At 37.9% G+C, this 19,177-nt stretch overlaps 1 protein-coding gene across 3 annotated transcripts in view; it reads right to left on the bottom strand.

The window, feature by feature from the left end:
• Positions 1-2,145, bottom strand: part of dlg2 (discs, large homolog 2) — a 142,013-nt gene extending 139,868 nt beyond the window's left edge. Inside the window, exon 1 of one of the 3 annotated variants that reach the window (XM_079448658.1) lies at positions 2,017-2,145. In XM_079448658.1, coding sequence (XP_079304784.1) covers positions 2,017-2,082 — 66 coding nt within the window. In that variant the 5' untranslated portion in view covers positions 2,083-2,145. The remainder of the gene's footprint in view (positions 1-2,016) is intronic. The other 2 variants (XM_079448657.1, XM_079448656.1) reach the window with 2 other exon arrangements.
• Between the last annotated feature and the right edge of the window lie 17,032 nt (positions 2,146-19,177).

Below are 19,177 nucleotides of genomic sequence, written 5' to 3'. Positions count from 1 at the left end.
ACATCAATCGAGGTTTGTTTTGGGGTGTCTTGGAAAGCCCCAGTACCGTGAGCTCTGTGATTTAGAGGCACTTAGCCAACGAATGAGGGTTTGAGTATCTGTATACAAAATTGTAGGAAACGCCTTTATTACAATCCTTAAATATGAATGTGAAATCAAAACTGACCCTTAAGATTTTGAGCTTTCTTTGGTGTGCACAAAGTTTCTCTCTATCCACAATTTTTCAAAAAACACTTTTCCTGAACTACAGTAAACCGAAAGTCTTATTTTAAGTCTTATATATTTATCCGACTGGCTCAGTTGTGGTAATCAATGGGCAATTTCCCAAGTCAAATCCCATTAGATAAAAAGTAGTACATCACCTACATTTCTTCTCGTTTATTATTCAGTTCAGCTCTAAAAACATAAGATTATTGAACTAGAATGGGTCCCAAATTATGTTTTACTATTGTATTCTACTTTTAAACTTTATAAAGAAAACCTTGTTAAATGTACATTAAATGGTTAAATGAAGACATCACTAATAGCAAAGCCTGACAATTCTACATGTGGAAAATTCCATGCAAAAAAAAGTAAAAAGGAAGTTATTTATTGAGCCCCAGACTCTCTTTCTCCCCACCCTTATATCATCTGGAAATATCACGGACTATCACAGTCTTTCTTCATCCAATTCTTTGTAAAGGGAAATCACTGTAGCTAAAAAAAGAAGGTGATAATTCAGTATGTGTAGAAAGTCAATAGTGCATATTCAATGGGGCGCAGCTTTTGAGCCAAGTGAACGTCTGTGAAGAAAGAAATACTAGATCAGGATGTGCAATAACTGATAAGAACTCATATTAAACTTCATTGCCATCGACACCCTTCAGGCAGACTCTCATAACTGAATATAAAAAGAGCATTCATTCTCTCATTCCAGCAGGACAAAGAGAGAAGAAAGAGTAACCGTGCCTAACATCAGCAGATCAAGCCTGATGAATCGCATAACATGCTGTATGTTCTTCATATTAACACTGATCATTTAAATGTATAAAAAGAGTGCTGCTTACGTAAAATATCAAACATATGATTATGTGTGCTGTTGTCAAATACAGAAAAAGTAACCAGAGCAGGGGGCAATAAGTATGGATTTGTCCCAAAAATCTATAAACATATTCCTTAAATCCCTTTACTCTACAAAGCCGATAACAATACAACACTCCTATAGTCTTGCAAAAATGATTTCAGCCAATCCAAACATCAACATAAATAAAATATGCGTTAGTTTTAGAAAAATCTACTAGGTGAGTCTGTTTCTGCCCACAGTGTGAATTATTTTCAGTGAATCGTTGAAATGATTTTTATAACATTAAAGGTCTTATATGATAATGGTGGCCCATTTGGATGAATTGCATTCTGTGATTTGCCAGGAAAGCAGCAATGAACTTGAACAACTAGTGAAGGTTTTTTCCAGTATGACAAAATATCCACACATGGTTTAGATATTAAGACCTTGCTGTTAGTGCTGTATCTGCAAAACACTGTGTTTGCATCTAAAAAACATGTTTTCCACACACACACACACACACACACACACACACACACAAAACAAAAATGCAGCAATTACTCACAATAAGAAGATTTTAGTTAGATCAACTTTATTTACTTTAAACGACCAAAACAAAGAAATACAACAAGGGAAACAACCAATCAAATTACTACTCGAGCAAGAACAAAAGGATGAAACTCATTCTCACAAGACAACAAGTTACAAAACATGACAACAAAATCAACAACAGCAATGTAAACAAAACAGACAAACTCATAAACAATGACACCATATAAATGATGTATGTCCCATTGCATGTTGGGAAAAGAGGGAATGGGACCGATCCACAGAACTTCGGGAAAGTAACTCAACCCATGATGATTTCATTTCAACTAAATATCCACACATGCTCTATCCATACCAAAAAAATGGAGCATCTCCAATACAAGCAGCATTACAACCCAGACCTGGACTTCCTCTCGCAGTCTTACCTGTCGTCTGTACAACGGTTGCTCCTGAAACTCCTCACGAAACATAACCCTGATCACGGCTTTCATTCTGTAACCAACAGCACAATGGCCACGGCGCAGTCTACGTCTCTCTCACACACGCTAAGCTCTTCAGCAGACGGATCTCAAAGCGGCTTTGAGTGATCACGTTATGAGAGCGAGTGCTCTCAAACACTTTCCCGCAGACGCATGGGAATCATTAAGAAATGGGGTCGGCAAGACATTGAGACGGAAGGTCTTACGAGCAAACGTGAACTTGGCCGGTGAGCCATTGTTTTGATGCCAAGTTCTGCTTTGTTTTCTCCTTAAATGAACTCCTTGTGGACGACTAGTGCTCTAGCTGCTATGCTAACAATGTCAACGTCTGTCTACAAGCGAGGCTTGCATACACAAAATAATTCGATTTGTTTTGTGGAATGCAGTTGAAACTCTCGTTCACAGCTGGATGGTTGTGAAACTAAACGCAGTGCAGTTGTTAAAGGACTTGTGCACTTTCAACATACATTTTCATGATCATTTACTAACCCCTGTTGTCATCCAAGATGAGTACATTTACATGAAGTCAATTAGCAGATAAATAGTTTCTTTTGTTATCTCTTAACTAATACTATATTAGTGAAATTTTTGCCTCCAATTTAGCAGCAGACCCCGCTAGAAATAGGTTCACAAACAAATGTGTGCATGTGTGAAGCACCTGAGGCATGCAGCATTAGTGAGTGGAGTGAGTGACCAATTACAGGCAGCACACCTGCGAGCAGTGACACTCTCTCATGTGAACAGACATGGCATCTGGAGATGCCACGGGTAGTCTGTGCGTGCATGTGTGTATGTATGAGCAAGGCCGAGGCGAGTTGAGCAGAGCAATGCGATAGACGCCCAAGTGGCCCACCAGAGAAACAAAAGAGGAAGGAGGGGTCGGAAATTCATTCAGCGTAAGTGAAAGCTCTCGGTTCAGCCTGCCTGGAATCGTTTCTGGACTTTTTCATTAATCTGGCCTTTTCTATTATTTCAACTATATTTAGGTGTTGTCTTTGTGTCGGCCTATAATAGGCTCTGCCCTCTTTTCAAATTCAGAAAAGCCACGAATGTCTCAAACACAGCGCCCTTGGTTTGGTCTTGAGAGTATATGGGTTACACGTTACGCAACAGTCCATCTCAGGGTTCGCCGTCTTACAAGCACGACTGATCTCAAAGGTCGGAACAATTAGGTATTGTACTGGCCCATGCTGTCCTGTATGTGGTCTCAAACTCAAGGTCGGAACAATTAGGTATTGTACTGGCCCATGCTGTCCTGTATGTGATGCAGACTATGAAAGAATATGGCTGAAATAGGTTTTCAATTGCTGTGCCTTCTATAGCAGATCACAGATTTTTGGAATATATGTTTGTGCCCTTTTACGTTCGTTTCTCTCTGAGAACATCTGAGCTGGTTGAGTTAGACAGTGGTGGCAATTATCGGAGATCAACACGCCTCCATGCTGTATTAGGGAAAAGGCAGAATCACACTTCGCACACACAGAGCTCAATCTTCGATTCTATCCACCCACTATTAGTACGTGCAGACGAAATGCAGACAAAAGCCGCCAGGCCCGAGGCATCAATCTCATTTTAAAGCAGCAGGTTGTTGCAGACTTCCTGGAAACAAATACATTTTGGGAGTGAAATTGCACCGTAGGTACGAGATATCGTTTTCCCAAAATGGTCTGCGTGTCATTTTTGAAGAAAGAAGATCTTAAGGGAATGCACTTTTTATCTGACAAAAATGAACTTTTTCGAGTTGACAGATCCTACTTGGGAGTTCCTCTTTCTCTTAGTCATATTAGAGTCCCATGCTAATAAGTGTGAGGTAATTAAGAAAGCTCTCTCTAATAGAGAGTCTCTCTAATGGCAGTGTCATCATTCTGCTCTACTGAACATATAACTTCAATATTGCGCCTGAGCACTGCAGTTTTTAAAGAGCATGATTCTGGCAATACTAAGATCATAGGTTCAAATCCCAGAGGGTGTACACAACGCTCAAATGTACACAATTAATACAATTCGTACCACAATATAGGTTTACATTTAGAAACCATGTCCACAGATGATAACATCTATTTTAAAGGTCCGGTCAGTGAAATCTAGCGAGAACCAACCGCTCACTCCACCCCTCCCTTTCGAAACACTACGACGGCTGACAGAACATGGCGAATGGACCCGTGTTGTGTGTAGATAGAAATAGGTCATTCTAAGGTAATAAAAACATCATGCTTCACTGAGTAAGCTCTTTATACACCTCTGAAGGCATTGCTATATTGCATTTCTATCAATAGATCATCCCAAAAATTACACACTGGGCCTTTACCAGAAAGATGAAGACACAAAGAAATCCCAATGAGTTTATTACAGTCTCACAAGCAGCATCTCATTGGAGTCACACCCGCTTATTTACATCATCACACAGGATAATCGTCGCTCAAAATACATTTTTGCACAAAAAAAACAGAGGTTGTAGCATGCGGTACTTGTGCATGTTGTTTACACGTTGCCATATGAAGATTTGTGTAAAGAGAATGTGGGTTTCTCACCTCCGCATTGGTACTTTCTGCTGCTGGTTCATCCACTTTCAGTTCCATGTGTCTTTCTCGCTGGAAACAAAAGGAGAAATGCACTTCTAAGCACTAAGAAATCATTCACATCTCCAACATCAAGGGCAACTGCACTGTCTTCATTCATCGAAACAGAACGAAGATTAAAAAACCTGATGATATGATTATATAACAGTTACATTTTATCTACTATATACAAAATTGGAAAATTAGCATTCTAAAAGCCATTGCACATTGAGTCCGAAATTTGCGTCCGAAAAGCTGCGCACAACGTCACGTTGTGTCAATCACATTGACACACTGCCTCCAATATATCCGTCTGTCATAAAAAAATCGGATTGGGTTTGATTTACTGCGTTTTTCGCATCCGTAGCACTGTATGTGCAAAGACCTTAAGAGTGACAATATTTTTTATAACAGCACATTTTCTAGCATTCGTTGCTTGGTAACATTCAAGCTTATCGTTTTGTTTTTATGGAAGTATTTTGTTGATGGAATGCAAATGAAATAATATTTTTGTGATATGAAAGCAATAGCTTAGATAAAACTGTTGATACTCAAGATTGAATATACAACTGTCTGTTATGATATTAATTTTTCAAGTCAAATTAAATCCTTTTCAAACTTTTTCACAGTGTACACATACAACATATTCAACTTGGTATTTATTTAATGAGCGTTTTACGTTTGAAGCCGAGAAATAACGTAATCTGCATTCAAAAATATTTCCACATATAATGCATAATGTATAAGGCTCGCAGAGAGGCTAAAATTCACAAACACAACCGTTATATAACAGAGTGCAATTACAACCAACCATTCCAGCGGACACACTCACAAAAAGACAAACACACTAGAACTTCTATTTATGGTGTTTCTTGTATTTTATTGAACTTTAACATTCATGCATTTTAGCAGATGCGCAGATGCGTCTGTACATTTAAATTATACATTTTATCAACATGTGCGTTCCAAGCTTTCCTCATTTTGTCAAGTGAGTTTGCCATGTCTTATTGACCACATTCCAACCAACCAATCAGATGTGAGAGATCAGCTGAGTTCACCCAAAAATGAAAGCAAGGAAGGATTTACTGATGGTGAATATCATGATACACTGACACATTGGACACAGGACAAGCAGACCCAGCATCCCCCTAGTGGCAGGATGTTAAATTTGGGTTTCCATTGAAAGCTACTGCACATGCACTGATACAATAATACACACTTTTATCTTTTAAGATCAAATATAACAAAAACTACATATAACATTAACATAAGTTTGGTGATCTGTGCACTTGACTTAATAGAACAAAGTTTCTACACTTAATGTTGCACAAATGCTCAGTCACTCTGCAATCTTCCAAGCAATACGAATCTTGTCCAAGCCACTTTTCGACGCAATATAATCTCATATACTCCGAAAATTTGAGGCTCTATTCATGCAAAGTCTCCGGTAGGATTTTATCAGTAGGTGTTTGATTGACATGTTTTGTGCCGTGTTTTATTGTGAGTAGTGTTGTGTCAGCGATTCTGTGCGGCGCTACTGAGTTCACCCGCATCTGAGAACACAAAAGTGTTGTCCATACGCACTGTGAAGTCATTTGTATTCTTCACATATCTATGACTTCATTTATTGCCTTTAATTATACTGTCACAGACCTTACTACTCAACTTATCACAGAGACCGGACAAAGCCTCAAACACACACACACACACACACACAGGGTGCTGCATTTTAAAGACAAACAGGACAGATAAATTACAAAGATCTTTCTAATAGATCTATCTACCTTGACAGCAAGGAGATTAGATAGAAAACAAATGGAGACTTCCGCTTACATCTCATACATTTCGGATTTTGTTCCTGCACCAAAGACCCTGGAATTTCAAGCGTACCTCCATTTAAACAACAGAAGAGATCTCAACAACATCTCAAACTGTGCTCAGATAAATTACATTTTTGGGAGAACTGTCCGATTAATGGAGAGAATTAACACAAACACACCAGCAGGCCAAAATAAACAGCACATGGTGGTGTTATAAAAGGCTGGAAGCTTTTTATTGTCCTCTGGCACACTGAGAAATTAACCCTCCCTCCAAAGGGCCGTCCTCTCTTCAACCGGCCTACGCAACACTGAACCTCCAAAGTATGAAAATATGTCACAAAAATGTAGCTCAATGTATAAATCTGAAACAAAATCAGACACCCGTGGCAAAAGTCTATCTGCATGAATATGCCTCACCTCTGGTGGTGCGGAGGCTGGCTGTGGACCCTCAGTGGGAGAGTTGGAGGTGGTGGCAGTGTGTTCCCACTGCTCGGTCATGTGAACGACCTCCACGAGCTTCTGCTCACAGCTCTTCTGAGAATTCAGGAGGGTCACTTCATAAAACTCCTGAATATCTGCAGAGACAGATACATAGACTGTGAAAATAAACTGTGAATGTCTTTTAATACCCGCTAGAACAACGCTGTAGTTTCCACGCTGTCTAAACAAGCTTTTGGATAAAAAAACAGAGTAATCTCCCGCTGGAGGCAGATCAAATTAAATGTAGGCAATTTATTTGATTGATGCCTTGGCATCTAAATAAATTCTGTATAGCATGAGGGAAAAAAGAGTGAGAGAGAGACAGAAGGTGAACACATTAACACACTTGTTTGTTACGTTAAAAGAAAGCAGGAATATTTAGCGTCTGCCTCGATACAGATTAATTTGTAAACTCAGTCAACCACTTGGTATTTAAACCTGTATGACTTTCTTTTAAAAAATATATATTTTGAAGAAATCGTTGGTCCCCATTCACTTCTATTGAATGGACACAAAACCAATACAAGTCAATGGGGACCCGCAGTTTTCTGTTACCAACATTTCTCAAAGTATCTTCTTTTGTGTTCTTCAAAAGAAAGAAAGGCATACAGGTTTAAAATAACATGCGAGTGAGTAACTAATTGATCTAGAATCTTCATTTAAGGGTGAACTATACCTTTAAAATTATGTTATATTCTTACCTAGGTTGGTCACAACTCACAACTAAAATTTTCCATTGTTAATAAAAACATTACTGTATATTTCTCTCCCATTTCCTCATACACTTTTCATTCTAACAGACGACACAAAAGCCAATTTGTTAAGTGCTATTAAATGAGGTCACAGGAGACATTGCTATTTTGGGTCAACAATGTTCCGTTCTGCCTCAAGAGATGCTGGACAGAGACGATAGCAAAATATTTAAACAAGTCAAGCACTCGCGGGGACCATCTGGAGAGCTCTGTTCTCTCAGCCCGAACACAGATTTAAGTAAAAGCAACAGTTAACATTAAGCCACAATGCATGGTGGGTAAAAGCTCTGCCTTGAATCCAGTCGCCATATGCTATGACAAATGCTACATATCCTGACTAGGAACAAGTTAAGCCCTGGCTTGTAGAGAGAGGAGAAAGTGCATTCTATCAGTTTGCAGTGCCAATATGGAATGTGTGTGAGAAAAGCTCAAGAGAATTTTGACACAATAACATTCTGTCAAAACAATATTCTATAAAATTAAATTAAATAAATAAATACAAATCAAATCAGTCTATGAAAAGACATTCCGTGCGACATCTGTAAATGCAAATCATCATACATTTTTGTACAAATCATCATACAGTACATACTTAAAGATTTCTATCTTCTCCTTTAACATTTTGTCTAACATGTATCGTATTTGACTTTTTTGACTTATTCATCACAAAAGTAAATTGAAACGCAAAGAACATTTTAAAAATGCTTTACCTTTAAATATAAAATATCATGGTGTATTACATAAAAACTTTATTTCTATGTATATACAAAATGAATAAAGAATTAAATGGAACAAAATATAATTTAGCAAATCATACTTCACAACAGAGGTTTCTTGCATCGGTCAGCAGAACCGTGTGAGCACTTTGCATGTGATAATGAATGTAAAGCTACTTCGAAGAAAAAAACTTTCCCAAAGCTGTAGTACAAAACATCTTTTTCAAACCAAACAATAGAAGCATCTTTCCAACAGAGGCAGGGATTCATTTACATTTAAATAAAACTGAAACTCCAAAGACAAAACTCTTAGCTATTCTTCCTAGAGTACAGACTCCCGGCTGGTCCAGCGTTTCAGAGCGAAGCATGTTAAACACATCACTAACACTTAGTAAACATGACGGATGTTATTTTACAAGCATTTCGGCGTCAAACACCAAAACACTCATTGCAAATGTGATTTAGTTTTGTCCGCCTCTGTAGTGCAAAGATAAACTGAAATGCAAATCCCATCTCTCAAAGAAACGTAGGTGACACAATCGAACAATTCAAACTCTTTTGATAACTGATAAGACAGACATCTGACTATTGTTACAAAACAAACCGTCATAGTAAGCCACCACAGTAATACAGCTCAATAATATCCACATTTACACCATTAAAAACAACAAAAATACTAATAAACTTACAGCTTGGTGGAAGTCCTCTGTTCTCTACGGACATGTTGTGCAAAGTGTCATTACTGAAACAGTGGCATCACTAAATTATTGTGTGTGTGTGTGTGTGTGTGTGTGTGTGGTGCCAGATGCTTGATCTAACAGCATGTGAGCAGCAGATTAATCCTTGCAATGGCCTCCTGTTCTCTACAATTCCAACAATGACCTTAAACCCTCCTCTCACACACATACACACGCAGCTGATCATTAATTCAAAATCTTTGTCTTCTGTGTTAAAGCTGTTTGGGACACAAAAACACGACCCTTGTTCACATCTGAGGGACACAGAGACAATTCTGCTGTGCACACTGTCGCTACCTCACCTCGTATAAGAGCAGGTGGCAGCTGATTCTTGCTGTGTGCAGGTTGAAAAGGGCCAGCTGGGACAGCGTTTAAGACAGTTAAACTCAGGACAGAGAGCCGAGCCCATGAGGATTGAACCCCTGCTTGCTTTGACCATCAGCGTGTACAAGAATCTTTCAAACCACGTCTTATTTGAAAGTTTAAGGAAGATCTGAAGTGTAAGAAACATTGGGCAGATTAAGTTTTAAAGGTGCAGTATGAAATTTAGTGGCATCCAGTGGTGAGGTTGCGAATTGCAACCAATGGTTCACTCCAGCCATCCCTTTCGAAGCACTTCGGTGGCTGAAACACAGAACTAAGATTACTCACGTTTTCGCTTCATTGCCGAAGGAGACTATGTATTTACGAAATGTGCTCTGTAGAGCAGTTTGTCCGTTTAGGCCAGGGCTACTAGAAACCACATGGTGAATTCCATGTAAGGGGACCCGAGGTGTATGTAGATATTAATAGCTCATTTAATCTTCATTATGTAAGGTCACTTATGAAGACATAGTACCTGGTTGTATATTATATCGCATTTCTGTCAAAAGATCCTTCAAAACAAATACACACTGCACCTTTAAAAACAGCTAGTAGCCAGGATGGCAAAAATAACTTTTTTTTTGGTGCGCTAAAATCCTCAGCATTGTTCTCAGCAAGCAAAGTCATTTAATCAATCATCTTTATTTGCATAAAATAAATACAACATTGATAAATAAAACAGGCCACTTCGCTCCGTCCATTGTTGGCTCTAAATGTGACTGATGTGATGGGCATAAATGGCTGATCCATATAAGCAGAGACCCATATTCAGTTAGGTAAGATCATGTACCCGATACCAGAGGAGGAAATAACTTAGACACTTGGTTTCCAAGGCAACCAAGAAGGAGAACCAGAATAATTCACATTCGTAATCACATCAGCCTATGCATGAACTCTCCTGCACACAACAACTTACAGACACAAGGACAGAAGTGTGTGTGACCAACCACGCATTCACACACTGTGGAGGGGCAGCTGTTTCGCTCTTATGTAATGGATGGATGGAGTGGGTTCAGGACTGTAATCTCACTCCTCTCCAGGGAGTGATTATTTCAGCTCCTTATGCTACCCACCAATGAATACCAACACACATAAACACACACCTTATATCCTTACGTAGACTCTCTGTTATTCTACGATTCATAAAATCACTCACACATACAGAGTCAATTGAAAAACACATACAATTCTGGGCGGACGTACAGATTTGATCCAATCACATGACATTTCAAACCTGTACGATGTGTCTGTCTTCCCTAGAACACAAACGGATTTTAAAATATTAGCATTGCTTTTGAAAGCGGATGGTGGCTTAGATTTAGTAAAGGTCTTTACAGAGAGTGAATTGCATTTCTGGCTGTATGCAAACAAATAACATCAAACTAACTCATGGACATCCCTTCCTTCTTTCTGGAGCTAGTGTGAGAAAGATCGGAATGCTAATTTTGCTAAAGAGTTTTTGAAGACCCACATTGAAATGTGATGACATCTTATACCTGTGTCAGCTGTAGTGCTTTGAGAGGGAGTGGAAAGGAGTGAGCCATTGGTTGCAATTCAAAACCTCACCGCTATATGCCGCAAAATTTTATACACTGGACCTTTAATTCATTTTTGGGGTAACCTGTCCCTTTAAGCTGAGTTCCAGTGGCTCTAACGGTCAAACTAATGAAGGAACTGATAGGAAATGATCCCTTAGCACCGCCTCTCTTTGTTTAGCGAGAAGATGAAAACATATTTATGATTTAGCAAACTGCAAATGCTCCTGTTCCAAAGAACTCGCCCATTAATTGATCCCAGATACTGATGTGACAGAAGAACAGCTTGCTTCTCGCTCTTGGCAGCCTCTCTCTGTCGGCTTTGATAGTTCTGCATTTCTCCACTCCACCAACGGATTGACAAACTAATCTGACTATCTGACATTTGTCCACTGTAGAACAAATCATTATATTTCATATCAGCTAAAATCTCAGTCTTATGTTGTGGGCATGTATTAAGGTGTTTGGTCAAAACTAAATGTTTGATTTGCTCAAGTTCACAATTCAAAGCATCGTTATAATCTGTACAGTTATGACATTAAATTCCACGTTGAATTAAATGACTATCTTCTGTACCCGATCAATTCACTTTAAGTCATGTCCTGGAGTGGCTTTGTACTACAATAAAAAATGTAACCGTCCCTCCCTCTGAAATCTTGGAATGCCACATTTGAAAATGGAGCGTAAACAGTTGAAGGAAAGAAACTGTTTATTATTAACAGCCTCACTGCCTGGTGCCACAAAATGTAGTTCTCATTGCTGGATTACATCACTACTTTTACTCATTTGTCTTTTGGAAATCCATTTTTTTATTTTTGCATGAGCGAAGCAGGGCTGACACTGGAACTCTTTTAGCTGAAAGTCTGTGTTACCATGGAGACAGGCAGAGACTGCACATCTCATATTATACTTATCTTAAAGGAAAATGGCATGTGTACATCTGACTCATAAAGTTCTCTCAGTGAGATTCACACTTACGGTCCTTCATAATTACATGCCAAGCCAACGCTTACGCAAATTTAAAAGGATTACTGCAGAGTGGAGGAGAAATTCAAAGGAAAAGATTGAAGTACACATTTGTGTAAACCGTGTTCTTATATATATACATATATATATATATATATATATATATATATATATATATATATATATATATATATATATATATATATATATATGTACTCTTCCATTGACGCACATATTAGCATTTATCGGACGTGTTTATCCAAAGTTTATACAGTTTAGCCGCTGTGTTTTCCTAGATGATCAAACCTATGGCAGAAGAAGTTTTTAAAGGGTTTCTGTTCATATACAATTCCAAATTGCATTTACAAACAAGACCAATGGACTTGTTAATGTAAAGTGATGTGGTACGTTTTAAACTTCCTGACACTAATTCCCGACAGTAATTCTAGACCTCTCCAAGTCATTCAAGAAATGTGACATACTGATATACTCTTTAGAATGACATGAATTATAGTGTTTAGGTTGTTTATTCCTAGCTCTCTCGAACCTTATATTTTCCAACCACACAGAACTAAAGAGCTCCCTCTGCTGGAAAACAAGCAGAAACAATCAAAAAATACTTACTTTACTTTTTTTAACACGTCAACCGAAAATCAAATTACATTCAATTTAATTGAGCATAACTAATGGTATCAAAACATAAATAAAATGTTTTTTATTTATAAATAAAAAATAATTTTTTTTAATTTAATAAAATGTTTTTCATACTCTATACAATTCTGAGATCTAGTAACAATAATAAATTTATATTTTAAAGCAATTTAAAGAATATACATTCATAACTATATTTTTTGCTAATAACTATTCCTGTTGGAACAGTAGCAATAAATACTACAAGTTAATCTTGTTTATTTATTACAAATACTAAAAGCGACTTTTTCTAATATTTGCTGTAATGTTTTATTATTCTGTGAACTCCTATTTGTTTTTAAATAAACATAACATGTCAAGCGGGCTAGGTAAAAGAAATATATCAGATATTCAACCTAAAAAAACTCATTGGAATCGATATTCCTACAAAATTCCACAAGATGGCAACATTTTTTCTTTTTAAATCAATCCACGATTCCAGCCCAACAGCTTTAATTGAGAGAAACAGAGATGGGCAGTTTCTGTTTGGTGAGCTAAAGGCTTGCTAAGGGAAATATTTGTCATGATCCTGTCCTCATCATTTTCTAGTTTTGTGGACAGGGTTGTGACAGTGCCATGTCTTTGTGCTCATCTGCTCTCCGGTCATGAGTCTTGGCCCCGCCCCCTCGTTTCCCCTTTATCTCCCTGTTAGGGTTTCATTCCCTACACCTAACTATAGTAATGATCCCTTGTTAGTTACCCTATTTAATGCCCTTGTGCTGTCCTGTGGTGGTTTGTTCTAATTGATAACCCCATGTCCAGTCTACCCTGTTCCTGCCTTGCCAGTTCATAAAACGCAACGATTTATTCTAGTTGTTTGTTCTTTTTTTGGCCCCTTCTGGGAAGTATTTTCTTTGAGAGTTTTTTGCCTACATTCTGTTGTGATTTTTTAGTCTTTTGATTTAATTAAAGTCTTGTTTTGTTATTCACTGTATGCGAGTGGGATCTTTGTCTCGAAATCATGACAATATTCACATTAAATATGCATCTTTAGGCCAGCATTAATATCTTCCTAGAAGCTCCATTGTCCTTGAGGACATCTAATAATTTTTTAGCCATCCGATTGAGAGGTTTGGCCAAGTCTGGAATTCAACCCAAATGCATGTGGCATCACTTTTGTGTATGCATTGGCTTAAAGCAGCACTAAAGAACTCTTGCTCACAGGTTCCCCCATGTGGTTGACATGTGGCGCAACTGTCTGTTACAAGTGTCGTAAATAATGTCAAAGTTCAAAATAGCTGAACTCGCTGAGTTTGGCCACCGCAGTGCATTACGCGTTCTGTGTGAAAGTTGCGAGGAAAGGAAGCGAGGTAAGGAAATGAGGATGCACAAATAAGAATTGAAAAGCACCCATTACATTTACATTTAGACATTAAGCAGACGCTTTTATCCAAAGCGACTTACAAAGAGTTCAGGGAGCAATAAGCGATATGTCATAAATGAGCAATAGTACATGCTAATACAAAGTTACTTGTTTCAACAAAAGCTAGACCACTACCTGTTGAGAGGGTTAGTGTACTTTACTGCTTCTTCCTCAAACAACTTTATTTAACTGCTAACAGAAACAAAACATGACCACCAGTTGATATAACGTAATACTACCACTAGATGTCTCTATGTCACATGTTCACATCAAAAACATTACACATTATTTACATATTAGATCACGTGATGTTTTTTCTCTGGTACAATAATCTGTGATGTGACAGAAATTTCAAATAATTTGGCGTAAGCATGATAAAGATTTAGTACACTCACCTCAAACCCTTCCTTGACAACAAATCCAGTGCGTTTTCCTGAAAAGTTGGTCACAAAGCACACTGACCTTATATCAAGTATCTATCTCTGGGGACTCATTGGGGAACGGAACCCACGTTCACCTCAAAGTCCTCACCCAGTATACACATGCATATCCCATCCATGTAACTGACATCCTCTTGGTCAGGGGACAAAACGGGACCAGATGAATGACAAAAGAGAGAGAGAGAGAGAGAGAGAGAGAGAGGCAGGCCAGTCTGTTGTGCTGCTGTCACAGAGCAGCAGGATAAACAACAGAGAACAAACTAGAAAAACTACAGTAGGATTATTCTGGGACAGGAATCATGGAAGAATCTCAGTCTAATAATCTCATTCTTCCGTTAAAATCATCTCACACATTAATCTACTCAAACATTTTGAATCGAGGTTATAAAACACTACCGAAACTAAAACTTGTATAGACGATGTCTATACTACCAAAGATATAGTATAGAATATTCATATGAATTAATATTAAAAAATACAGACTGAAAATTTACTTTGGGCATGTGTCCGATAAATACGTCTATAGTAATATAAACATAAACAAATAAATGATAAAAACGACATAAGGATGTAACCAAACTGTGATATGTGTTTTACATTTTTTACGTGCACTTTTACACCCTCCTTTGACATTAAAGTTAACATAATATTAAAATGAATTATGGTTTCTTTTCTCGTTTTTTTAAATTTGATTTACGATATATTAGGTATTTCTATTATATGCATGATTCCTCAATGCTTATTATTTACTACATGATCTTATCAGTTGCCAATCACTTGTATCTTGTACCCCTTTGAATCTTGCATTGTTCTGGTGTAGCGTCACATTTTTTTCAAAAGCCCCGTCCTAAATTTGATTTTGGTTAAGTTGAACTCAGAAACATGTGACACTTACAGCATGTAAGTAAACTGGTTGTGAGTACTGCTTTGTGGACTTTCCAAAGATTGATAGCTGGATATACTCTCAGACATGTACACAATAATTGATCGGATCCGTGCCGCCTGGACAGCAAAATGAGATCAAATCAACTTTTGATGAGTGTGCTAGAACTCTAGAAACCCTAGAACTCCAGTAAAAGCTGACTGGCATTATTTTAGCACTGGAGCTCAAATCCAGTTTGCTATTTCTCAGACCGTGGTACGAGGGACTTCCCTCCCGCAAACGTAACTGATCTGATTGCAGTTTAGCAGCAGGAGCAAAAAAAAGCTCCTCGTGGGACAGTCTCTCTGCGAAACAAGAGTGCGCCGTCATGGCTCTTCCATTAAGAGGGCATCGTCCAACCTTGTTCGCTTGACAGTGACAAATAGGGCCCATTAAAAACCTCTATGGAGCAAATTGGCAGACTGTGGTGGGTTTCTCGATTAGGAACTCACAATCCAAAGGATTCCAATGAGCAGCTGTGATAGAGAATATTTAGCCAGGAAATTTCATTAAAAAAAGAATAGACTCTTAATATAGACAGAACTGCTCTGGAGAAGCTACACAAGACAGCAGAATATCAAAGTACAGAATGTTACATTACTTACACAGACAATACCTCTCACAATAGTTTTGGACCTTTGATTCCTTCTTAAAGAAACACTAATATAAGTAACAGGGCACATGAACCAAGATTTCCTAAAGCTATAAAACCACAACACGGCTTTGCCATTGCAGTTCAACGTATAATGTATCATTTGTTGTGATCCATAGCAGAGAGGATGAGAGACATTCTGCATAGTGCTCCACGTGTGTTTCTTGGTCAATGGGAGAATAGGTTAAGCAGTTAATAGACTCCACTCCTCCAACATGATGGCACACTGTCCAGATTACTCGTACACTAATACCGTCTAAGATGATTACTGCTATTTCAGGAAGCATTAGTGACCTCAACCTTTAATGGCATTTTATTGAAAATCTATAAAAATTGCGCAATTGTTTGCAATTGTTCAAGGTTTCAGATGAGTTTGGTAATTCGATTATGATGTCTTATGTCACCTTTATTAGAAAACAAGCCTCTGTGAACATATGATGATCAGTGGGTTGAGCTTAAGGTCAGTGAGGAACAATATATATATTCAAGTATATGAACAGAGGACATAGTATAATCTACTCTCGCAAATAAGACACCGTCCCAGCAGGTAATTTGGCAGACGCTTTTATCCAAAGCGACTTACAAGTAGTAAGTCAACCAAACATTTTGTCAACACGATAAACAGTGCCGTTAGTTTAAAAGGCCATGCTACTTGGAGGATTAAAGCTGGAGTACGCAAAGGACAGAATGAATAATTCTCACAGTTATTGGTTAGTCAAATAAATGTTTTGAGCTGTTTTTGGAAAGTTGTGAAGGATGCTGCAGTTGGGGTGGAGGCTGGCAGTTCATTCCACAACAGGGGAACCGAATAAGTAAAGGTTTTGGCAAGCGATTTGGTACCTCACTGTGATGGAACAACCAGGCTTCGCTCATTTTCAGACCGAAGATGACGGGAGGGGATGTAGACCTGGAGCAGTGAGTTAAGGTAAAGGGGCGAATTTGCCGTTATCGTTCTGAAGGCCAGTGTCAGCGATTTAAACTAGATGCGGGCGGAAACTGGCAGCAAGAGAAGTGAAATCAGGAGGGGTGTTACATGGGTTCTTTTAGGCTGATTGAACACTACATAAACTGGGCCTTGTGTGTAAAACTGTGTGTACGTGTACACTGTAAAAAAAACTGTATTTTAACAGAGTTTTCTTGTATTATGTAAAAATGTTCTTGTATTTTTACAGAATTTTAACGTTTTTTGAAATACAGTAAAAACCTGTCAAATTACAGGTAACTAGATGTACTAGAAAACGTGTTGTTTTACTGTTTGTTTTTTACAGTGTTCACACATTACTATCATATTTATAGGCTACATCAGGCCCGATGTTTTATGAATTATGTGATTTTTTTATGCGTGACCAGTGTTATCTATTTATCTATTTAAAGGGATAGATCTCCCAAAAATTAAAATTTTGTCATCATTACCTCACCCTTCAATTCAATTCAATCCTGTATGACAATCTTAAGAAGTGAACTGCCTTTGATCGTTTACCAACATTCCTCAAATGTTGTGTTTTGCAGAAGAGCGAAAGTCATTCAGGTTTGAAATGACAAGAGGGTGAGTAAATGATCCCTTTAAAGGCTTGTTGAGAACTAGCGATCAAATCTAAGCATAAGACCTGGTGATATAGCATAGTACATGCAACAAAGCTCATTCTGAACAGAGCAACGGCAAAAATCATTACAATTCAGAAATTACTATGAGAAATGTTATAACTTAAAGAGAGTCTTTGACCAACCTACAGTATTAAAAAACCTTAGTTTGACATTGCAGCGTGATATGGGTTCTGAAAGGGCCCAGTTGCATAAACTTAGCAAGCTATTCTCACAGCTATTCTTCAATTAGCCCAATATAACTTTTTATGTAACTGATTTAAAGAAGTTATGACCAGTCTTGAAGAAAAAAATTAGATGACTAACATCTAAGACTAGTCTAAGCAGTTTATGCAACCGGCCCTTGGTTGTTTCGATTGACATACCAGCGTAATTTCAGAAAAAACTATTACAAATTCACATAAATCATTTTCATACATTTCACTAATAGGAGCAAAGGCACCCAGCTACAAGACCATGAGCTACATCAGCGCTTCTTACATCTGAGCTTCCCTGCTAACTGATTAAATGAAGCTTTGCTTTAGACCAGAATAAAAACCTACAATACATCCTGACTTTGACAGAAGTGGCCCGTATCATTAAGTAAATGAAGATCATTATATTCTGGAATCAATGCACTAAGTCTACATCCCATTCCGTACATGTACGCGCTAAAGTTTCACATTCTGGACTTTCAAGCAAGGATTTTGCTCAGATGAAAACACTGAATTGGAAAACATTCTCTAGCGCTCACGTAAAGCTAAAAGCACGTGGGCTGCATCTGACCGCAGCAGTTAAACCAATCAAGAGACATTCTGTTAGACATTCATTCAAACAATCCCCTTTATATAGAAGACAAAAGATTATAGAGATGAGCTCATAAGGAACACATTTGAAAAACCAGAAGCACAGGAAAGCATCTCCTGCCACATCAGCAAGGTTAAAAATAACTTTATTTCAGAAAAAAGCCCTAAAGCAGCAGAATGGGACCACTGCTTAAGAATGAACTATGAGCAAATCAGCAGACAAAACACATGCATTCTCAATGAAGCAAATATAAAAATAAAACAGCCCGGAACATAAAAATTGTGTTTTAAGATTTTAAGATTGGAGTAAATGTCCTAAAAATCTATTTCAGGAACATTTGTATGCGGCTCAACAAATCAAGAGCTTCACTTTGCATCTCCTGTGTTTTCTTTGACCTATTTTCCCATAGAAGTAAAACGAGGGACATCTTGCATCGGAAAAATGTTCTGTACTGTTCAAACAGAAAACTGAGCACTCATACTCTTACCTATAAGAGCCTGGAAAAGGCTGCTTTTAAAGATGCTCATAACTCTTAAGATGGCAGTTTTCAGCTGTTGTTCCTCTGGTTTCTTCAGTTTGGAGCAATAGTCATCTAGAAGGCTAATTGCCCTGGCTGTGTCTGCAGGACAAGACAGAAAGAAAAACAAAGTTATGCTACTGGCCTAAATTTATTAAGAAAACATGTAACACTGTGGAGCTATATAAAACAAATAGAAAAATGAATA

Source organism: Barbatula barbatula (genome assembly GCF_947034865.1).
Source record: "Barbatula barbatula genome assembly, chromosome: 24".
In the NCBI taxonomy this organism is placed as follows: Eukaryota; Metazoa; Chordata; class Actinopteri; order Cypriniformes; family Nemacheilidae; genus Barbatula; species Barbatula barbatula.
This window is presented reverse-complemented; position numbering and strand designations above follow the sequence as displayed.